General features: G+C 36.4%; 1 protein-coding gene and 1 non-coding gene across 2 annotated transcripts; one reads left to right on the top strand and one right to left on the bottom strand.

Annotated features, from left to right (window-relative positions):
• The first annotated feature begins 9487 nt into the window (after positions 1-9487).
• Positions 9488-9559, top strand: TRNAD-GUC (transfer RNA aspartic acid (anticodon GUC)). The gene has a single exon. It is a non-coding gene; the product is annotated as a tRNA-Asp (tRNA).
• Positions 9560-20024: 10465 nt separating this feature from the next.
• On the bottom strand, positions 20025-23620 carry LOC113695430 (LEAF RUST 10 DISEASE-RESISTANCE LOCUS RECEPTOR-LIKE PROTEIN KINASE-like 2.1). Its single transcript, XM_072055896.1, has 4 exons — positions 22786-23620; positions 21593-21637; positions 21460-21489; positions 20025-21337 (listed from the first exon to the last, which is right to left on the bottom strand). The coding sequence occupies exons 1-4, from the start codon at positions 23603-23605 to the stop codon at positions 20184-20186; spliced, it is 2049 nt and encodes a 682-aa protein (XP_071911997.1). The 5' UTR covers positions 23606-23620; the 3' UTR covers positions 20025-20183.
• Between the last annotated feature and the right edge of the window lie 1423 nt (positions 23621-25043).

The raw sequence follows: 25043 nt of genomic DNA on the forward strand, positions 1-25043 counted from the left end.
ATGTAGCAAATGTTACCGACAAAATTATCCGAGCTGAACAAAAAGTAAATTAAGGCAAGGGAGACTTTTTGAGTACAACATTTTACAAATGGTCCCAAACTAAGCCATTGAGAATTCAGAGGGAGCTAAACTACCTTCAAAAATGTCTCAGGAAATCCTGAGACAGGAAATGCAGGCAAAGGAAGACTAAAACTGCCAAAATCTGTATATCAATGACCACTGAGTAATTCATTAAGTGTGAAGATACTAAAATCCGCATGTCTGGTTTTGACTGCAGTCTTGTGACTTTGTACTTGGATGGTTTAGTTCATGAACAGCAGCATGTGGTCCTGAAGAGACGAAGACTTCACCAATTGGCATTTTATAGTCAATTACATACTTTAATTAGCTGCTGATCATGAACTAAAGAGAATTGGCCACGGAGGAGTGAATTTGTTTTAACACGGTTCATCAAAGCTGTGCCTATCTTGAAACCAACGGTGCAATTTCTTGTCCTCCTCTTTGTATTATTATAACATTTATGATTGATAATCAACTTCTAGAATACCAACAAGCATAATGCATTCTTTTTTCAAGTGAAATGATCCCTAGATAGGAAAGAGGTATCTCATGCTAAGGAAACTCCGTCAATTGAGTCATCAATCTAGTTTCATATGCTTGATAGCAAATGAAGCATATTAGTTTGGAGAGTCTAATTTCATGTTTTACTATATATGATGTCATTTGTTGTTAAAAACATTTAGTTTTTAGTTATCATCTATTAAACTTTCATTTTAAGTTTACGTGCTTTATTTGTTAAGATTTTTTTTATTATTATTATTTCTTGATTGTTTGTTCGCCCCTCCCCTCCCCCAAAAAGTCAAAATCCTGCATCCGTCATTGGGCTTTTTTTTCCCCCTATTAACTTATCAATGTGGCCTCTTGATCGAGAAAATTGTAGATTCCAAGTATTGGGTAGTAGAAAATTTTTGCTTTCGGCTAGATTAGTGGTAGATTTTCAATATAATATGTGCATATGAGTTACTTGATAACAATTTTTAATGGAAAGATCAAGTAACAAACACAATTCATTAATTGAATGATGATATAAGTATAAAATCAAAACTTTAAGAAGTTTAATTTACTGGTTAGTATGTTCTATAAATTAAAAAGAAATCATACTTTAATGAGTTTTAGAGAATTAGGTCCATATCATTATTGTCCTATATCACCATTGAATTTGGAAAATCTTGTCGTAAATTTTGAGGCCCTAGGTTGATGTTTTTAACTGAACCAAGAAGCAAGAATTCCTCGATATGTTGAAGTACAAATCCCTTACTTCACCCATGAGGGAGAAATGGTGGTTTGGGTTTGGTCGAATGAAATGTATTTCTATCTTTGCCCTTAAAAATATGGGCACGTAACAGGGGTGTACAGTTTTTGACTGGAGAAGTGAGAGGAAATGAGTTCTAGAACCAATTGGGTAGACATTTTTATATGTTAGGATCTAATGTGGCTGATTTTAAATATAATGGACCAAAAAATTTTTGTTGAAAATGTGAGGGACCAATTTGGTAATTTTTCCTAAATATTAAATTAACTGGTTTTGGCACATCATGATCAGTTGTCAAATAGTCAAATGGTTTCATTTTCTTCTATCAATTTTGGGGTTCACGAATTGAAGTCGTCTGTGGAATTTTTGACTAATAAATCCGTAGAATTCTACGAACCATACTTTTTTGAGATGGACTAGGTCTAATGCTAGAAACTGGTTAGCAAATGTATTAAAAACTAGATGCTGAACTCCAGAGTCTCAAATCCTGATTGGTTTCCTGGTATCAAGACCTTTGCAATTTGCATGACAAAATTTGTGGAATTATGAATTTACTTGCATACAGTCAGTCAACGGTCGTTTCACATGACTATTACAATTGGCTTAGCTGATTCCCAATTTCCCTTTAACCAACTAAATGTGGCTTTATCAAAAGCAATTTCGCGACAGATTCAGAACACATCTCACCAGCTGGAAGTAGACTTGACTGTTAACATTTACTTATGCAGACCATGATCCTACCTTTGAAGTTTACAGTGAAGAGTTCAGCCGTGGAAACAGGGGGATCACAGTGGCTATTTGTTTTTCTGCTTATATCCACTGAGCAACTAAGTATTGGCTTGGTGTTTTCCACTAACTTTCAGTTGCTTTTTAAACTATTGTCACGGTTAATTTGCATAATGATATCTTCTAAGTGATCCAAACTCGGTCCATTCACATGTGGGCTGGTGGCCACCACCTAAGTGGGTGGGGTGGGAGGCAAGGGTTCAGAGCTAGTCTCCCACCAAAAATGCCACATTTAAATGGTTTGTTTTTAAAAATATCCAGACGGGTGTGCTGTGCACCCGTCTGGTCTGGTGGTAGTTTAGTCCCCTCCGAATTACTCCTGGACCTCCTTAGCTCCGCCCCCTCCCCCTTAGTGTAGGATAAATTAGACTTATCGTTTTCGAAAAAAAAAATCCATTTACCTAAATTTACCCATATCCGCCCATGAATAGATGGGTATGAGTATCATAAATTTTTGCATATGAGTATAAATAGGTTACCCAATAATACCCATGTAATAAATGGATATTATTGGGTAACCCATCAAACTCAATTAACCCATTTAGAATTGTCTTCTCCCAAACCTTCTCTCTTCCCCCACCCTTTTTCTTTTTCAAATTTTTCATTTTATCAAGATGTTAACTACTTTTGTTTCATTATTATTATTATTATTATTATTTATTGGTTTTATCTTATCATTTTATTTTCTCTTAGTATGTTAACTTGCTCATTTTTCAACATTAGTAATTTATGACAAGTTTTAGCCTCTTTTCTTACTTTTTCAAAATGAAATTTTAAGTTTACACATGAAAAAATACTAGAGGTTCAAAATTTTTGAATTAAGTTTTTATATTAACTTTTATACTACTTAGTTCAAATTTTTATATTCTTATTGTTTAATTATTAAATAGTATGTAATTTTGCGACATAGAGTACGGATGGGAAAAAAATTTATAATTAGGCTTATTGAGCATTATAAATAAATATTTAAAACTAATGATGGGTGTAAAGGATGGTATAAATTGAGAACTTAGTTTGTAAAAATGAATTTAAATGAATTTACAAAAAGTTAAAATAAATGGATTATAAATGGGTAATTGGGTTACTCAATTCATTTTTTAACTTACCCATTTATACCCATCTAATTGCCCATCTGATTCACTTCTACCCATTACCCATTTTATCCAACCCAAACCCGTCCAAATCATCCATTTTGATACCTCTATGTATATCACACAATACCTGCATTACTGGGACATGCTGAGCAAATGTATATGCAGTGTTAACCCATAAAATAAAGAAGCTTACTTGCTACTATATATTGTAGTTGTATTGAAGAAATTAGATATTGCAGGCAAATTTCTTTTGGTCTTCGTGTTATTTATTTTAGAGATGAAAAGCAAACTTAAAACTGAGCACTTGACAACAGCTCCAATTATAGCATTTCTTTTTCTTGCAGTAGCAATTAGTGCAGTTTGCCACATTCATTCCAGAAAGGAAATAGACAAAGCAAACCAAATGAGAATCAGTATATTTTTAGCAGACTACTGATGGATTCAAACGAGCTATTCTTTATGAGTTCCTACCAAATGGTTCTTTATGAGGTTATACTAAATTACTAATTACACTTTTATTAATTATCCACTTTTTTTTTTTTATACTAATTATACACTTCTTTTCCCTGCGGATGTGGGTGGGACGGGGCAGGGGGAGGGAGTGACAGGGGATGGAGCGGGGAAATGTTTGGGCAATGGGTTATGCTGCAGCTCCTTCAAGAGCATTTCTTACTACATTTTTTTAAATTTCTTTTGAATAATCTCCTCTACATTACATCAATTTCTTTCTTTTCACTCCTTAAAGTGATGTTGAAAGTGGGACGGATGTTGATTTCAAATCCTATTAGTATAAAACTCTTTTGGTTGGAGACAAAGATGATGATTGATATGCAATATTTATAAGTTTGATGGTTTTTTTTTTAAATTTGTAGTATTACACTGTAGTGCATTTATATTGGGAAATTGGATTATATTTTCTTAATTTCTAGAAACTCTGATGGAAGTGTTTTTTTTTTTAAAAAAAAATCAAATAGATTGAGTAATTCCCACTTTTATTCGGAAGTCTCTAAACTTTTTTTTTTTAATCTATTTCTAGAATACTTGTATTTTTAATTTTCCATACCTGGCCGGTTGAACCAATTGGACTGAAGCCGAACACTTAGCCAGGTCACCCGCCGGTCCGAGTTTAAACAACAAATACCCCGCTGACTTAAATTTGCAAGTCTACTGGTGATTGGGTATTAGGTTTTGGGTCCCCAAATGCAAACCTATGGAAGCTTGTACAAAGGAAAATAGTTATACATAATCTAGTCTAAGCTACAATAACAGCCCTACCCCTTCCAGCACTTGTAGGGATCCTTTTTACGTGGAGAAAAAGATGACTGCTAGTAGCTCGATGCATTCTTAAGGACTCATTTCGCTTCCTTCTGTGTTTTTAGAGAGAGAGAGAGAGAGAGAGTTCTCAATTAAGAAACCTGAACAATTATCAATGAATACGTATGATGGGTTCCTAAACCCGGGTTTTCTGGTTCCGCATTCTTTCATCTATCTATTCCGGGGTTCAACTATAGGGGGTTATATGTAATTTTTCCAACTTTATTCTTGTTGCACGCCACCTAAGTGGAAAACTTTCTAATAGTGTATTGTAATAGTACCACTGTAAATTCTCATATTATATTTTTAGCATAACAAATGATGCACTTCAATTCTCCACATCTTATACTTGCAAAAAATTTGTTCAAAGTCACCCTAAATCGCATTCCCATTTACCATAGAGTATGTCTGCTAAATCGACATAGAAAATGAAAGCTTACACATCGCGTCATGAACATCACTCCTTAATGGTCAGTCCACACCAAAAGCCAGTTCAAATGTATGATTGTGCAATTTTCTGCAGTGTGACAGAAACATGCAGCTATGGCCTACTTAGCAATTCTCCTCCACAAAAACACACATGCAGAAGACAACTCAATATCTTATCTTGTTTTTATTCTTAGTTCCCACAATTCTGTTCTTTCACTTTTCTTCTTCGTTCTTTTCCACACGGAGATGGCAAACCAAGTTGAATGTAGACATGGAATCTTTTTTTATTTATTGATGGAACGAAATTCTTATCAGACAATTTCTATTAGATTTTGTTGTATTTGCATTTCCAAGCAATTTCATACTGGGCTCCATATCCATTGCATTTATTTTATTGTACAGGAAAATTCTATTGAGTGATCGAAAATGTAGCTAATACTTTAACCATTCTTCACCGGTAAAACCAACAGGCGGAATGATCAGATGACTTTAGATTTATTAAACAAGTGCTGATATAGTGAGTATTGGTGTACAAAGTTACAAGTTACAGATAACTTAGAGTAGTTAGCAATTACCACTTGTAACTCGTTGTGGCTTCTAACTTTCAAAGAAAAAATATATCAACTGCATAATTATGCAGAGGTTGACATGATAAAATTAACTAATTGTATCATTGATTTAAAATGTATTTTAGTTCCACAGTTGTATTATTTCAATTTTAATAAATTGTTGTTCAGTTTCTATTTGCTTATTTATTTCCGTTCTCATTTTAGCTATTTAGTTATCCCCATTTTTATAAAAATTCCCCCCAAAATTTGAACTTAAGAGGAAACGAATTTTTTCAGCCCCTATATATTCGACCCTACTTGTCATTGTATACAAAATCTATATATTTTTCGAGCAAATATTTATTATTTCACAGATTCGACACCTGTCAAATTGTGTCATTGATTTAAAATGTATTTTAGTTCCACACTAGTTTTGTGTATTTCTTGGCTACAGAGTTGCACAGATGTTCTGTTGACTCTTCAGAGCATTTCGAGAATTACTATCATTTGGGGTCATTTGGATGCACACTTTCATAACTAATTTCCTCGCATTTGCATTTTCTTCTTCAGTCATACGATCTCCAATTTCCTTGTCCTCTCCTTGGTTGAACTTTCCTCTCTGTGCTGTTGATAACATTTATGATTCATAATTATCACAGGAAGATTTTAAGTGAAGGAGAGAGGTTCCTTCATAAAGTGACCCTTTTATGATTATTGATGTCTGGGCCCGTGATTGATGATCAGTTGACTTGGAAAATTTTTTTCTTGAGTGTTGACTTGAAAATCCATTTTTAATCAACTTTTAGAATACCAACAAGCATACTTTTCTTGTTGGGCTCCACAGGTAGTTTCGATCGGTAAATGCATTTAAAAATGAAGCCCTTTCGGTGCTTAGTCTTTTTGTTGTTATTGCTGTGTAAGAAAATTAAAATAATATTATTAGTTTACGAAAATGCAATCCATATAGCTTCTAAATGTTTTACATTTTATCTTTTTGAAGCATCAATAGCTAACATTGACACAAGAAGTGAAGACATTGGACTAGAACTTCTAACGATTTGCCGTAAATATTAATAATAACGGTAACAACAATAAAAATAAAAGTAATACACTGCAAGTCAAAATTAAAAAAAAAAAAAGAGATACATGGGTTTGCATGAACTCCATTCCAAAATTAGACTGCCAAGTCAAAAAGAAAAAAAAAAGGAAAAGAATATGATCACAGGCCCATTTTTTTAAAGTTCAGTGATGATCACCAGGTGTGTGGCAAATGTTACCGACAAAATTATCCGAGCTGAACCCGGAGAATAAAAATTAAATTAAGCCAACTAAGGGAGACTTTTTGAGTACAACATTTTACAATTGGTCCCAAACTTGGGGGAGGGGGATGAGAATGAACCCAACTGTGCTACTGAGAATTCGGAGGGAGCTAAATAATCTTTGGAAACGTTTCCTGAGACAGGAACTGCAGGCAGGGGAGACTAACACTACCAAAATCTGCACTTGTAACACATTAACGACCACTGAGTAACGGATTAAGTATGCAGAAACTAAAATGTGCAGGTCTGTTTTTGAGTGAAGTCTTGTGACTTTGTACTTGGATGGTTTAGTTCATGATCAGCAGCATGTGGTCCTGAAGAGACGAAGACTCGTCGGGTGGACTTCACCAATTGGCATGTTATAGTCAATTACATTTATTGAATCTCTGCTGTTGCAGGAGGAGCCACATACTTTAATTAGCTGCTGATTTGGCACCAGAGCAAGAACTCACATTAACACGGTTCATCAAAGTTGTGCTTATCTTGAAGCCAACGGTGCAATTTCTTGAATCTATGACATGACCATGACTGTGATGTTAATGAGGGAATTGTTCTGGTAGTAAAATAAGTTGAAGAAATTATAGTAAGATGTGTCAAGGTTCGAAAGTCTCATGGTTGTGTGCTTAGTTAATCAACATATATTAATGTGCATCCATCATTTGATGATTAATTATAATTTTCTTCTTTAATCTGATACTTTAACCTAGGAACCTCGGTATCCAAACATTGAGCAAGCAGGAAAACTTGCCACTGAACTCATTAATGAGTTCATTAAACATAAACAGCAGACTTCTGAAACTAATTGATTCCGACAAGGGCAAATAAAACATTTTTGCACAAGTTGAATTGCCTGTCTTACGAATGGCCAATGTGCTAAGTTCAGGGCAAGTATACCTAGATTACAATTTACAAGTGGCTGAAATTAACATATTTACAGTGAATTTAGTCAATTTAGTCCATATTTATAGTGGCTTCGTAGAGTCCTCAGATCAACTTAATTAGTTAATTCACCGTTCGTGAATCATAAACACAAACTCCAAACTCTTGCATGTACAAATTGGGCATAATTTATCGGTGAGTTCTACCAACTTTCGTGGTGTCTTCCAAGATGGTACAATGTAATTCTGTATTGTGTCCATGTCCACTGTCTGTAAATGGTTTGAGAAATCAAGCATAATCTGTTACTATAGTCCCATGGTCCCTAAAAGACAAGTCCCAGCTCTGGGGCCAAATCTTCTTAATTTGCCCTTGGACTTTTGCTTCGAAGAAGCTGGTTAATAAAAATTGACTGTCATCAACTTTTATAAATCAATTCCAATTACCAAGACAAATCCTCCCCTAACCAGTCGTAGTTATAAATTAAAAGAAAAAAGGTCTAATCAATAGAAACTGTTGTGAATGTTTACTTCCAAATGCTAACTCGATAATAACTAGAAACTAATGTTGCACTAGTTACTTTGTGATGTATTATATTATTCTAGAGGAAATGAAGGAAGTGCAGAAAAATAAAACTCGTCAAAGTAGAATATGAGCTCAGGTCAGTCAATGATTGACTGTTGCAACTACCTCTCTCTTTTTTTCTCCTTACCCCACCATTACAAGTCATTCTCAAAGGGATTTGGGGTATGACCGTCCCTGCACGGTTAAGGGCCAAGATTGGCCCTCAAAATTTTGTGAGGCTGAGATTACACCATGTAACTTGATTTTCGCGCCAAGTGTGGGGCCTACCACTATCTGTTGTGAAAATACATCCTGTGAAAAAAAAGTTACACGATGTACAAAGAAAGTTACGCGCAGTTGATAATGACTAAAATTGGCAGGGACGGTTGCACCTGCAACCGTCTGTGCCCCGAGTCCTTCTCAAAGGGATTAGCGGCAAGAGCAGTCATCAGGCCGACCGCTCCTGAACTGTCCTCTCACAGGCAAAAACATGAGGAGAAAAATGATCCACATCAGGAAGGCTTAAGAAGGGGTAAAAACGACGCCGTTCGAAATAAAAAAATTTTGACTTCCAAACGGAATCAGACGGAGCAAACGGTAGAGTTGAAATTTTGAATTAGCCGCAGAAAACAAAATTGAGGGAAGAGTCTTGGCGTGCTCTGTCTGAAGGTAGGGAGCTGACAGAAAACTCTTATCTTAGTTTTCTTTTCTCAGAAAACTTTTTCTCAGTTTCCTTCCGAGAGTGTTACCGAGAAATTGAGAAGAGACTTTGGTGACTGGGTCAGCAAATGTTGTATCCATTTTAAATGCTTACAAGGCAGGTGGCAAGATAGAAGCAAACAAAGGAAATTCAGCATCTCATAAAACACCAGATTTTGTCATTCAACTTAATAGCAGAAACAGCTGCGCTCTTGGAGTTTGGTGAAACGTAGAGCGTATTAGCAGACCAAGGTAACGTGACTGAACCATGTAACTAAATGTGGTCAATCATTTGTCACCCAAATGCACATCTGTTAAATGAAGGATGAAATTAGATTCACTAAAGACATCATATAAAGATGATAGAAGAATAGTAAAGTTGTACCGTATCTGTGTATGTGTGTGTGTGAGCATTCACCTTTTCAGTGATGGACTATAATGGAATAATAGTTATCGGAAGACCCAGGAGTATGTATTCAAGTAAAACGGAATTAGGGAAAGATGAGAAATAAAGTCACATTTAACAAGTGAATGAATGTACATCCTGTCGTTGTAGTATAGTGGTAAGTATCCCCGCCTGTCACGCGGGAGACCCGGGTTCGATCCCCGGCAACGGCGCCAAAAATTGACAGGGTGTCGAGCCTGTGCAATAATAAATACATGCTCAAGTAAAATACAAATTCTGTATATAGCGGTAAGCAGGGTCGAATCCACAGGGACTGGGGATAATTTAATTTCTTCTCAAGTTCCAGATATGGGGGGTTTTTGAAAATGAGAGTAACTAAATTACTTGGAATAAATTAAAATGAAATAAAATAACTACAACTCAAATAACTAATTATCACAATAAAAATAATAATGGACGAACTCTAGCCAAGAGACAACTTCGGAGATGATTCACTTAATTCGATCACAGATGCAAGGATTATTCCAGTGACTATCTGATAAATTAGTTATAGTTGTCATACACGCGATAAACAACCAACTCTTCCTCAATTTGTCGATAGCTAAGGTACGACCGTTGACTATTTCTCTAATCAGGAAATAATCCTAGGTACGACCATAGAAGTTCAATTCCCTAATTGCATGAATAATTAGACGAGCCTAATTCTAACCAATCAACACGCTACGAGGGTCTCTTTAAGTTAGCCTGCCTATTTCCCTGACACAAACACAATCATGCCAGTTGCCACCAATTTAGAATAATTAAACAATTACGGATTTAACTACCCTAATTAGCTTCAGGTTATTGAATTAATCTAGAACCCGAGCCCTGGATAATCGAATAATAAAACAACCATATGAACATAAAGCAGAAGATAGACGAATACCAGTGAATAATGGAAATAAATAAAAACTAATTCGATCTCACAAATTTAGTAGAACCAAATCCTCCGTTGTTCCTCGACTAGAAAAACTTAGCCACGCCTCATGAGAAAATCTCCAAGTAATTTAACTGAGGTCCAGGCCATCAAAAGAGCCAAGAAAGAAAAGAAAACTAAAACTATGCTAAAGGCTCCGATAAGAACTAATGATAAAAACTATTCATCCCCGATCTCTGTACGTCTGCTCCTTTTTAAAGCCAAAGAGGACTAATGCCTCTCCTAGTGCGTGGATCCCGCCGAATTAAGAGTCAAAGTCCAAGAAGGGAACTCTGCCGAATTGCTTCTTGTTTTCCATCTCTGTACGTTACTTTCTTCTTAAGAGCCAACTGACTAATGCCCTTTTCCTTTCCTCCGTGGTCCCTGCCGAAGTCAAAGGTCCAAGCCTTGAAGTTCTCTCTGCCGAAGTCTCTGGTTGTAGTCTTCTTAGTCAACAAAAATAAAGGAATAGGAGTCCAGTTCTTTTCAGCACTGTGGCCTGGCCTGTGGCTCGTTTGAAGTCTCAATTATTTCCAAAAAAACCCTCAGGTTTGGTAGTTTTCTGTTCCCTCTCTGAAATTAAGTCCACAAACCAAATATAAGTAGATATCCGCAATTAACACAATATTTGACAGGGATAAAAGGGAAAATTACTAATAAAATTACTAACAATTAGCACCCTATCAATTCCCCCCACACCTGAATCATGCTTGCCCTCAAGCATGAGAACAACAATTGAGCACCGAAATTTAATAATGGCTATTGCTCCAACTACCGTATTGCCCAGGTACCCAGAAAAACATATATCAAGCATCACAGGTTAAAATCAAAGAAAAATCACCTCGGTTAGCCTCTTAACCTCCAACTCCTCCAATTTAAAGTAAACTAATCTAACAAAAAGGAATGGTTGCTCACATTTATCAGCAAATGGTCCAACTATTAACCAAAATCTCGACATTAAGATCACAAATCGGCAAGCTGACTTTTACCACTTATTAACACAACCTTCACTTTTTTTTTTTTTTGAATATTTTTTTTTCACACTTTTCTATTTTCTCTTTTCCCCTTTTTTTTTTAGAATAGCAAAAGACTTAATCTCTAGCCATTAGAGCCTTTTGACGCGAACTCCAACATTTGACAGATGGAGGAGCCCGGTTACTCAACTCCAATCGCTGCAGGACCACGCACTCGTAGTAGCTACTACCTTTTGACGCGAGAATCGACACTTTAGGTGAAAATCTCCGGTTACTCAGTAGTAACAACTAGTGGAGTACAGTCAACTCTTATTTACAATAACATAACACAATAACTAAAAATAACACAAAAATAACAGCAGCCAGCCTCAAATTTCCAAACATGAAGAACTAAAATTAATAATTGGACCAATTCACATGAAAAATGCCAGCAATCATTTCCTATGCCTAGAAAAGTTAACCAAAAATTAGAAAAGTCAAGCAAGTACTGATATTCACCAAAGAGATGTTCCTAAACTCAACCACATCAACTTGATACCCTTTTATTAATAAAACTTGGCAATAGCAGAATTAGAGACAACAATCCAGCATCAAAACTTGGTATTCATGGAAGTAAAAAGAAAATAAAAGAAAAACAGAACAAATGACAAGAAACAAGGGAAAAACATCTAAAAAGAAAAATTTTAAAAAATACTAGCTATACCGCAGCTCATCCCCCCACACCTAAATCCGACATTGTCCTCAATGGAGGTCATAAAGCCAAAAAAGCAAACAGGACAACGAATCTTCCCTGAATACATGGTGGAAGATCTCGGGCGGCTATGGAATAGGTGGGAATGGTGGAGTGAAAATGGTGCTATGATAGTGTGCAGCAGTGAAGGATTGCAGAGGGAAGGAGAGCTCTGGCGTATGTCTTGGTCCAAGCGACAGCGGCGGCGATGAGCGGGGTGGAGGTTGGGAGGTCCTAGACCTCGAAGAGGATCTGGGGCTCACCATGGTCACCACTGAACAACTAACCCAACAAAGGAAACAGAAATTCCAAAATCCAACAGAGTGCGACAAAGAACTAGAATTGCACTGAATAAATGAGTCAATAAAGCCAATAAAGCCAGTAATCACTTGACAATAATAATGTCGCCCAAGTTAACAATGAAACGTGCACTTTATCTAACCATCAAACCAGCAAATCCCCAGACAATGCAGCAGTTTCAATCAATGGCAGAGGGTGTCCAACAGTGTGCTTGAACGCAATCAATTCTAATGAATGTGCCGATCAAACAAACTAGGAACAGTAATAGTGTCTAAACAAATCAACGAATCTCAACAAATGAACTCAATTCTACCCAAAATCGCAACAAATGTCCCCTAAAATTCAGCAAGTTCAGTAATAGCAGGTTAGAATTTAAGCAATAACAACTTAGTCACAAGCTCTGAGCTTTCAATCAAGCAGCCAACCAAGGAGAATGAACAAATGCAGTCAAAATACCCCAACCCGTACCACTGGTGCCTCGTACAGATAATGAAGCAACAAAAAGGACCACCCCAATCAAGAAAATGGAAACTTCAGGCACCGAAGGACTAGGCGAAAGTCTCAACAAAGCAGCTATTACAAACAATAAGCAATGGTGGTCCGAATATTAGTCAACGCAGAAATAATGCAACTCAAAATCGCTGCAAGTGCTCCAATGAGCTTAGCAATTGAAATCACAAAACCGAATACTCCCTAAACAAGGTACTTAGAGTCAACCAATGGCAATACTAATTCAACAAACCAACCCAGAAAATTACTCAACTAAGGGTGCAATAAGGGTCTCAAGCAGCCAAAACCCCAAATAATGCCCAACAATTCGATCAATACCAGAAAATCACCCCAAACAATGTAACAGTTAAACTCCACGGGCAAGGGACGTCCAACCAATTTCACTCGAACAAACTAGGAGCAGTGTGAGTGACTAAACAAAGCAACAAATTTCAGCAATTGGACACAAATCCACCCAAAATCTCAACAACTGCCTCCAATTGGACAGTCAAGTATCCAACTCAAACGATCAAAACTTAGCAATTGGGCCAAGCAACAGGCAATGGCAACAACCAATGGTTAGAATTCGAGAACAGTTCAGGCACCAAAACTCAAGAATCAAATAGGCAGGCCAGTACAGAGGATTAAGAAATGGAAAGCAACACTGCAACCAGTACCACTGGTGCACAGATAGGAAAGAATTAAATTCAATGGCAGCAACTCAACCGCAAGAACTTAAACTGGAAAATTAATCAACCAGTACCACTGGTGAGTCACAGGGAAAAATTAATCAACCTGCCAAAAATTCAAATAATAGCAGAAAATATCCCCACTATGTCAGCAATTCAACGTAATATCACCCTTAAAATGAAACCCAGAAAAATGCCCAAATCATCCCCTGCTTTATCCGGCAAAACGCCCAAGACAGAGACGCATACTCCAGCAAATTCCGATCTAGAAAAATGCTAATCAGGGGAAGAAGTCAAAACCTCCACCTGTCAAAGAAATGTGACAGGTGGCCTGCGCTATGTAGACTGGCAGTGGAGCTTGGAGGTGCTGAGTGGAGCGGCGGTGGTGGTGCGGCGTGGGCTGGTCGAGCTGTGCGGAGGAAGGAGGCGGCGTGCTGGGCTGGTGTCGCACGATGCTGCCGCGCGGCTGGAAGAGGAGTGCGGCGGCGATGGCGACTGGGTAGTGGCGCTGTGGCGGCGGCGGACTGCTGCGGCGTGCTCGCAGGGTGGAGCTGCTGTGGTGGAGAGGTTGGTGGTGGTGGTCTTGCGAGGAAAAGAGAGCAAGTGGGCAGGCGGCGGAGGTCGCGGCAGCTGGGGCGAACTGGTGGTTGCGGGCGCGCGCAGGTGGAGCAGATCGGCAGGCCCGCGCTCGAGGGCGACGCAGCGTGAAGCTCTGGGCGGCGCGCAGCTGGTCAGCGAAGAGAGGCACGCGAGCTGGTGGAGGTGGAGCTGCTGGCTGCGCGCGAGGAGGTTGCGGCGTGCTGGTCAGCGGCGGGTGAAGAAGAAAAGAAACGAGGAAAGAGGGAAAGCAGCGGGAAAGAAGAGGAAGAAAAGAGAAAGAAAGAAAAGAAAGAAAGAAAGAAAGAAAAAAGAAAAAGAGAAAAAGAAAATAAAATGGTTTTGGGGGTTTTTTTTTTCAATGTTTTTTTCAAAAAAAAATTTTTCGAATTTAAATTTTGGAAATCTGAATTTTTGAAGAAAAAAAAAAGAAGAAGAGAAAAAAAAAATGTTTTTTTTTTCTTTTTTTGAAATGTTTTTTTTTTTTCAATGTGAATTTTTAAATTTTTTTTTTTGAATTCATTTTTGGGTCGTCAAACTCCGCGTGGGCACGCCAAGATTGTAAAACATCCACTGACCATGAGACTTTAATTTAGACGCTTAACGCGTGCCCTCCTCGCGTGGGCACGCCAAGATTACCTATTCTGGTCATAGTGAGAAAACATCAAGAGTGATTAGTACCCAAGTGAGAAACGACATATTTAAGAAATTGAACACAAAAATAACAAAATCAACAATTGGGTTGCCTCCCAAAAAGCGCCTTTCTTTATTGTCTTTGGCTAGACATGCTATGCTTGTTCACGGAGGATAAAATCTTGTAACTCGCTTCAATACTTCAGCTTCAATGTGATCCTGGTAACCCTCATAAATGGAGTAATCTTTGAGCACACGAGCTACGGTCTTTCATGGACTAGTTAATGGCGCCAAATAATCAAGCATTGATCGCAATTCTTCATCCACTTCTCCATCAAGAGCATTCGACGGTTCAAGATATTTGACCATAGCTACTCTTAACTCATTCCTGCCATGAGACTCAAGAACTTCCGGTATAACAAAATCAATCTCATCAACAGAAATTATAGAGTAAGAGTTAAGAAAATGCGGGTTAGGGAATGGAGGTGGTGTCACCACATTTGATGATTCTTCACTGGATTCTTTCACTTGAATGGGTTGCGGTTGGGGTTCCATTTCTTCCTTTTCGGCTTCTTTTTCAACTGCATCTGTAGATTTCTCATTTTGACACTCTTGCATCTCCTCATCACTAGTCAAGCAAATTGCACTCTCATTTTCTTCAAAATCAACAATGGTTTTCGAGGGCAATTCTTCAATTTGAGAAGCCACCAATCGATTTATTCTGGATGTCAATAGACATAGTTGATCTGCCAGATAACTCATTGCATCCTTCATCATCTCATTCCTCATTTGTGTCTCCTGTTGGAATTGGTATGTATTAGTAGCTATTGATTCAACTATTCCTTCAAAAGACATACCTGACATAGATGACGATTCTTGAGACTCATACTGCTGAAAATTCATTGGCCCCGTTGTATAATTATAATTGGAGTTATCCCACCATCCTTGATCATACCCGTTTGGATTAGGGTTATACCACGTTTGAGACCAGGGTGAAAAATCTCCATAATTATTGAGTGGGACACTCAGATTATCTTGATATTCGGGGCACATACCGGTTGAATGATCCTTGGCATAACAAATTTTACAGGTTGCAGCAGCCATTCTTTCTCTAATAGAGTTTACTGCCTCTGAATATGCAAACTTAGCAAAAAAACAAGCCTCATTGTCTTCCCTGGAAACAAAATCCAGTCTATCACCAAAATACGGAGTGTTAGAAGCCATAAACTGTATAAAAAAATAAGAGAAAAATAAAAAATAAAAAATAAAAACAAGATGAACTCAAAAAGAAACAAATTAATCTGGCACCAGTCCCCGGCAACGGCGCCAAAAATTGACAGGGTGTCGAGCCTGTGCAATAATAAATACCTGCTCAAGTAAAATACAAATTCTGTATATAGCGGTAAGCAGGGTCGAATCCACAGGGACTGGGGATAATTTAATTTCTTCTCAAGTTCCAGATATGGGGGGTTTTTGAAAATGAGAGTAACTAAATTACTTGGAATAAATTAAAATGAAATAAAATAATTACAACTCAAATAACTAATTATCACAATAAAAATAATAATGGACGAACTCTAGCCAAGAGACAACTTCGGAGATGGTTCACTTAATTCGATCACAGATGCAAGGATTATTCCAGTTACTATCTGATAAATTAGTTATAGTTGTCATACACGCGATAAACAACCAACTCTTCTTCAATTTGTCGATAGCCAAGGTACGACCGTTGACTATTTCTCTAATCAGGAAATAATCCTAGGTACGACCATAGAAGTTCAATTCCCTAATTGCATGAATAATTAGACGAGCCTAATTCTAACCAATCAACACGCTACGAGGGTCTCTTTAAGTTAGCCTGCCTATCTCCCTGACACAAATCCAATCATGCCAGTTGCCACCAGTTTAGAATAATTAAACAATTACGGATTTAACTGCCCTAATTAGCTTCAGGTTATTGAATTAATCTAGAACCCGGGCCCTGGATAATCGAATAATAAAACAACCATATGAACATAAAGTAGAAGATAGACGAATACCAGTGAATAATGGAAATAAATAAAAACTAGTTCGATCTCACAAATTTAGTAGAACCAAGTCCTCCGTTGTTCCTCGACTAGAAAAACTTAGCCACGCCTCATGAGAAAATCTCCAAGTAATTTAACTGAGGTCCAGGCCATCAAAAGAGCCAAAAAAGAAAAGAAAACTAAAACTATGCTAAAGGCTCCGATAAGAACTAATGATAAAAACTATTCATCCCCGATCTCTGTACGTCTGCTCCTTTTTAAAGCCAAAGAGGACTAATGCCTCTCCTAGTGCGTGGATCCCGCCGAATTAAGAGTCAAAGTCCAAGAAGGGAACTCTGCCGAATTGCTTCTTGTTTTCCATCTCTGTACGTTACTTTCTTCTTAAGAGCCAACTGACTAATGCCCTTTTCCTTTCCTCCGTGGTCCCTGCCGAAGTCAAAGGTCCAAGCCTTGAAGTTCTCTCTGCCGAAGTCTCTGGTTGTAGTCTTCTTAGTCAACAAAAATAAAGGAATAGGAGTCCAGTTCTTTTCAGCACTGTGGCCTGGCTTGTGGCTCGTTTGAAGTCTCAATTATTTCCAAAAAGACCCTCAGGTTTGGTAGTTTTCTGTTCCCTCTCTGAAATTAAGTCCACAAACCAAATATAAGTCGATATCCGCAATTAACACAATATTTGGCAGGGATAAAAGGGGAAATTACTAATAAAATTACTAACAATTAGCACCCTATCAATAGGCATTGTGTTATAATTGATATGAATCATTGTGCATCCAGTAGTTGGTCCATACTCATGACACAATCTTAGTTTGCCCCTCTCTCTTGACCATGCAATGTGTATAAAATGGAGGTGCAGAGTTGAATGAGGTGAAGCAGAGGAAAAGACTGATCTATGTGAATAATAAATGGGTGTACCCGGTGTTGTAAATAAATTACATGATGTAATAAATATATTACAATGAGTAGAAAATGCTTGCTTGGCCCTCAAAATATAGAAATAGTAGAAAATGCGAAGTTGGCTTAGGCAGTTGTCATTGACGAATGACATAAGGTCCAGTGAAACAAAGTACCTAGAACCTAAATATAATCATCTGAGTGGATGTACATACAGTTAAAATATACTTACATCATGTGACCAACACATTATAGTACGTATAACTTATTGTACACGGAGTTATATTTGTACATACATAATGTCGTTGTCTTAGAGTATAATAGGATTTGGTATACGAGTATTTGTACAACATTAATCATATCGATGAGCATAATAATAGGATTTGGTATACGAGTAATGTGTGTAACATAACACATTATCAATGGTAATATACATTTATGTTGTCATTTATGTACATACTATTCATGAACTGTTGCAAATTATCAAAAATTTTTAAATGTATTTACCCCTTTTTTTGTATATAATTAAAAATAAAAAAAGTTGGAATGTTTATTCTTCCTTTTTTTCACTCTAAGAGTTTAAAAAACACAAAAATTAAAGAGTTTTCTTAAATTTCTTTTTTCACACTTATTCATACTAGGAAAAAAAAAGAGATAGGAGAGAAAGAAACAAAAAAAGTTGGATTTTGCCAGGAAAGAAAATAAGGAAGAATCTAATATTATCATATTACTTTAACATCATCGGGATTAGGATTGGAATTGGGTGGTAGACTAAAAGGCAAAGTAATTTTAAAATAATAAAAACATTGAATTCTTTCTTATTTGTATTTTTAAAAAAAAAAAAAAGAATTGAGTTCTCTCCTTTTCTCTGCCCCCTATCTTTCTAATTTTTTTTCAATATTAACAAGATTGCCAAGACGAAAGAAATTAATGTTTTAACTTTTTTTTTCTTGAAACTAAAAAGAAGAAGAGGCACTCTAAATTTTTTATTATTTTTATTATACAAAGAGGAGGCAACTTTCTTCTAAAAATTTTAACTTCCTAAATTGGTTTAATAGCGGAATAAATTATCTGAAAAATAACTTTAGCGGGTAGATTGATATTGAGGCTATAGTTTTATGGGGGATAAAGTGATAATAATTTTAAGGGCTAAACATGTCTTTTCACTTCAATTAACAGACTCCATTAAGTTTGACCATTAGTTTTGAGGATAAAGTGACTAAAAAGTAACGTTAAGAGAAAAATTCATAGTAGCACCAAATATTAATGGGTAAAGTGATAATAACCCTCAACTACTAGATTTATTAAGCAGTTATTCAAGTAGTTAGTCTAGACTATAATAAAATTTTTCATAAGTAATAGAGTCTATTACTGCCTACCGCAGTTAAGGTTCTTTGCCAATTAAATTTGCAAAAAAAAGTTCATTATGGAGGGAGATTTACAATCAACAATAAATGGCTGAGAGCTATGAGCTGGTATTACGATGATATTATATTTCACTTGCCATAGCACTAGGAGTGTCAATAGTGCCGAATCAAACCACTGAGCTTAGCTCGGTGGTCAACAGGGAGGGACTCCTTGGGCTATAGGTGGGAAGTTCAAACCTCACCTGCAGCAAAAAAAAAAAAAAAAAATCCAAGGGAGTGCCATAGCACTCTCTTGGTCTAGTCAGATCTGCATACCTACTAGCCTCTGACACACAAGCCTCCTTAGGCTCCCCCTCCCTGTAGTGAGTTGATCTTAGGCAATCCAAGCCCAGCCATATCAAGCTTGGCGGGTTAAGAAATCTAAAAGTTTTCAAAGTGAGCCAGGTTTAGGCTATGAAAGGTTCAGCCATGTCTAGTCTCGGCCCACTTTGATATGTTCAACATTTTGTTGATGTATGCATTTCTTTAGCTAAATCCTATAGTAATTTGTGCATCTATAGGCTGTAAGGTAGCACATAAAGGACATATATCAATGTAAGATAGTCATATAAAATTCAACTTAATATAGCCGGAGGAGTGAGTGTAAGTGAGAGATTTCGAATTCGATACATTCCACTTACACTTAAAAAAAAAAATTTAATCAAGCCAATTGTAATAAAAAAATTTATTTAAAACTTTTCATTTAGTGATGTATTTTAATCTATTAGTAGATCAATTAGAGTAAATACTATATTTTCTCATTGCGTCATTGAAATTATGAGAGATTGCTTGTTAAATCCATAAAATTAATGAAATTTCAAATTTAACGATTGTAAAGCATAAGTGAACTTGGACCAGCTCAAATTCACCATGTTGATGAAAAGGAAAGACACGTTTCGAAGGAAAAATCCAAGGACAAAGACAAACGGCTACAAGGCTATGTTAAACTAACAATTTGACTAGTAATAGCAGCACCACTGCAAAAGATCGATCTCATGAATTTGCCAGAAATACTTAGATATACTGCTCGCTGTGTTAGATAACATAATAGTTTAAGAAAAAAAAATATGTACTGGAGCTGAATTGTAGAAATTATTAAGTTAAACTGAAGGACAAATCCACCACACAGCTTTCACTGAAAGTACTACTTAGTCATCCATCTGCTCTATTTCTAAAGCAACAGAGCTACAGAGGGGTGCCGTTGACTCATCAGAAGAACTACTATCGCTGCTTCTTTGCATGGATATGGGTGAATCTGGAGGGTAAAACGACGGTTTAGGAGGCAACCTTAGACCACTAGCATCACCTTCAAGCATTTCTAAGACTTCTCTCATTGAAGGACGATCCTCAGGTGTCATCTGTATGCACCACAAGGCAATCAAAATTAATTTTCGTGTAATTGTCTTTTCTTCTTCAGTTGCATGATCTCCAATTTCCATTTCCTCCACCTGATCGAATTTGTCATATATCCATGATGGGAAGTATATTTGACTTGAATGCTCAGCATGTGCATCCACATTTCTCCTCCTCCCAGCCATCTCCATTAGTAACATTCCATAGCTGTAAACGTCTGCCTTGTGTGAGACTCTTCCAATCCTTTTGTAGAACAACTCCGGGGCCATGTAACCTAATGTTCCTCTCACAGCAGTAAGAGTTGCAATACTCTTTTGCATTGGGTAAAGTTTTGCAAGTCCAAAGTCTGAAACTTTTGGAACAAAGTTCTCATCAAGTAAGACGTTATGCGGTTTAATATCAAAATGCAGAATTTGCATATCACACCCCTGATGCAAGTATTCAATGCCACGAGCAACCCCCTTTGCAATCTCACAAACTTGTTTCCAACTCAATAGAGAACTATTTTGAGAGTCTGAGAAAATTAACTTATCCAGAGAGCCATTTGGCATGTAATCATACACTAGAGCATGTTTTGAGGCAGTAACACAAAATCCCACTAACCGAACCACGTTCACATGGTGTATTCTTCCAATAGTTGCAACTTCATTGATGAACTCTTGACCATTAGCTTTTGACTTGTTCAACATTTTGACAGCAACAGCATCTCCACTGCGCAATTTGCCTTTGTAAACCATACCGTAGCCTCCTTCGCCTAGTTTTTCTTTAAAATTTTTCGTCATTGTCCTGATTTCTCTATATGAGTACCTAATGGGCATGAGTCTGCTGTTTGTTTGTAGGAAATCTTCTATTGTATCATACCTTGATAAATGCCTCCGATGCCACCTATAAAGCAGGAACGCAGACAAGATGGCAATGCCAAGGACACTTTTTGCCGCAATGAGTAGAACTGAAATCGAATAAGAGAACAAGAAAACTTAGCTATGATTGACTTCTAGTATATATATATATATATATATATATATATATGCCCAATGGATAGAGTTATCGACTATGAATCAGATGCCTTACCGAAAAATTTGACAGCAAAATCCACGCCAACTGCTTATGAAAGAAAAAAGGTTATAATGGAAATACGGAATTAGAAAGAATCCGACCGATTAAGAATGGTTTTTTTGCACACGAAAGAAACAAGTTTACTCACTTCCGAATGTGCCAACGCGGTCGAGGATTGCTACTACTAGGGGACCTACATCGCCCAAGGAGAAAAGTCAAAGTCAATGTCCAATTGGATACTTGAAAATGAACTTTTATTAATTACTATTAATTCACCCTCATCTGTGTACCAGTTTCAAATCACTACGAGAATAAATTCAAATGAGAATTCAATAATTCATGTGTTTGTTAGGATCATAAAACAAATAACATTTATAAAATCCAAGTATTCTAATTTGACTTGATTTCATATTTAAAAAATCAAATGAAAAATTATGTGAGAATATACACAGCGATAAAGACAACTAGTAAAGACGAAATATCAAGGTTTCTGGTACTCTCATTCCCCAAAAAAGAAAAATAAAAAAATTCACGTAATTAGTTTCCAAATTAAACAAATGATTTAGGTTTCTGGTACGGTTATGTACCGTTATTGTATTTCTTGCATATTTTGGTGTACATTTACATGAATTTTTCATTTTATTAGTTGCTATTGATTGTAAACACCAAATGTCATAAGATTTATAACAGCTTATCTAAACGCAATAACTGAACGCAATCATACCAAAAAAAAAAACCTGTCTTTAGTTAATGTCATGTGCAAACTAATCAAAGTAGTGATATTTGGTAATGCAATTCGTTACATGAATGATACATTGAATTTTGGCTCAGTCAAATTCAAGAAATTTACTTGAAGCTGGAAAACGAAAGGGACTTTTCCCAGAATTGACTCAGTCAAATTTCATATTCTACTCTCCTTTCTTTTTTTTTTCTCGAGAAAAATGAGTTACTAGCAAAAACTGGGGCAAGAATTTCGCAATTAAAAGGAGAATTTGAGATAATCTAAATCCACATTTTGAAAGTCTAGACCCACACCTCCAATGCATTAATCAATTCTACTTTAAACATTTACACTTATATGATGTATGAATTTGAAATAAATGGCTGTTAACAATATTTTGATTGTTAAATAAAAAAAAAGTACTTATATGATGTACTATATTTAGCCTCCAAAGATTGGAGTAAGAATTGCACTTCACATCTTAACTTAAAATCTTCCAATTAATATACATTAATTTCCCAAAAACATAGTTTCAAGCGGTAGTACTGAATACTTTTAAAGGATCACCATAATCAATCATCAATTACGATGTTAATAAATCTTCAAATCAGTGTACTTACAATAAATCTTCGTGCTGGTCTCCGAGCCTGATTCCAAACGGATCTCATAGCCATTGGACAGAAGATTGTGGATGTCTTGAAACGGAATATCTCCTGCTGTTACATTAGGGAGACACCGCAGGTCTACAGGAACCATCTTATAGACAGTGCACGACTCTTCAATATCAGATGCCACCACATTTTTGCCCACCACAACATAGCTGTAATAATTGGACGGAGCTTTCATTTTTGCAAAATGACTTGCAGTGATATTACAAGAAGCAGTGTCTACATAAAGAGGAGGATATTGCGATTTCACCAGATTTTTACAGCTCACAAAGACCAACCAACCAGTATCAGGTTCAATCTCCACAGACAAGTTGTATGGAATTTGATAGTAGTAGTCGCCTGGACTAAATGGGTTGGCTGGCAGAGTAGAACAGTCGTTCTTTTGCACCCCAGGATCAAATATACGAAGTATCTGTTGCTCATAATCAATACTGTTCGACTCCACGGAAAAGTTATACTGCTGTATCCCCGCATCGGAACCAACAGTCAGGGATAGAACAGTGCTATTATTTTCACAAGAGAATTCAACAACACGACGTTCAGGGCACACATCGGGATCATCACCTCTAAATTGAAACGGGCACTTTAAATTGATGTCGGTGCCCCGGCAAGTGGATGGGCTATGGTCACAGCTGGTGTCTGTCGAATTGAATAAATAAGGAACATGTACTTGACAATGGTCATATATAAAATAATAAAATGAGAACCCGGACACCAAGAAGTAAATCAAGAATAGGGACAACAAAACTACCAAAATCTGAAGTTGGAGCATACTTGTTAAACATTGGCTGACTGAATTTTTTTTATAAAAAAATAATAATAAGAAGAAGAAGAAGCCGGATATATGTAGCGAACGGAGAAGGGGCTCGGATATATGTAGGAAACGGAGAAGGGGCTCTTTAGGTTGGTAAAGACTAAAGAGAGTAGGATCTAGGGTCTCCAATCCAATAGGAATGTAAGCCAAAATTACTTTATTAATTTTCTCCTTTGGATACAGCCATTATTACGACAGAGTTATATTGCTATGGCTTAACTCCTACTCATTTTGGGTTCGGCGTGACTTTAAACAAAAAAAAAAAGGTAAAATCAATTTTCTTCTTTATAAGATAATATATAATTCCAATGCAATAAATAAGCATTATAGCTAATATACACTTGGCGAGATAAACACTAAAGTGAAGGCATTTGAAGACAATCAAGGGTTTGTTCTTGAGGGGGGAGGGATGGGCTGGGTAATACGAGAGGAGAGAGTGTAAGTAAGAGATCTAGAATTCGAGACCTCTCACTCATATTTAAAAAAAAAAGTTTGTTCTTTGATTAATTATTTCAATGGATTGTAATTCCTAATTTTTGTATAATATTCAATATTTTTGATATTTTGATTTCCTTGTGCATCTAGATTTTAAATTTTTTTTAGTAGTCAAAAAATGCAAAATATATAATCTACCAAAGAGTAGTTTTAACTAATTATGATTATTCCATATAAGCACTTTCTATATTCAGATTTTGCAAAATTTTATAACAAATGAGAATAAGTTCTAAGTTATTTTTTTTCTAGTAGAGAAAGAGTGTGATTTAAGGAGCGGAGAGAGGTAGAAGGATTTAAACTCAAAATCTCTAGTTAACTGATATTAATATCTCAAGATCACTCTACTCTATAAGTTTAATAAGGTTGAGAAGTTTTGTTTAATAATCCCATAAAGCATAATTTTGGAGCATTTGGGTCCAATGGAGGAAACTGCCAACCCATGCTAATTAGTTCGTTTGGAATATCAAGATCAGATTTACAGAAGGCGTCATTTTCTTCTTTAATTTTGGGGCCTCTAAATTGGAGCGGTCTGTGGAGATAGTTTCATTTTTCAATAATAGACTAGTAAAAAAATTCCACATACATCATTTTTTGAGTATCGGGGAAATTAATAGCTGAATGACTTAAATTTAAATCTCGACTTGAATATTGAGAGAATCAAATGTTCTTTATCATTTTGCGGTCTACTCTTCATCTTTATGTTGATATTGTTTTGTAGAGATTTTTTTCGTGGATAAAACAAGAACCCTAATAATGAGAAGGTTGGATATCATTTAGCACGATTTGCTTGACAAAACTTAAAGGAAAATTTCACAGAATTTTAGAAAAAAATTGACAGTTTTTGTACAAATGAATTAAACAATGCGCAATTGTCTCTTTGAAACCCCAAGTGCATTGAAAA

This window comes from Coffea arabica, chromosome 6e (assembly GCF_036785885.1).
Source record: "Coffea arabica cultivar ET-39 chromosome 6e, Coffea Arabica ET-39 HiFi, whole genome shotgun sequence".
NCBI lineage: Eukaryota > Viridiplantae > Streptophyta > Magnoliopsida > Gentianales > Rubiaceae > Coffea > Coffea arabica.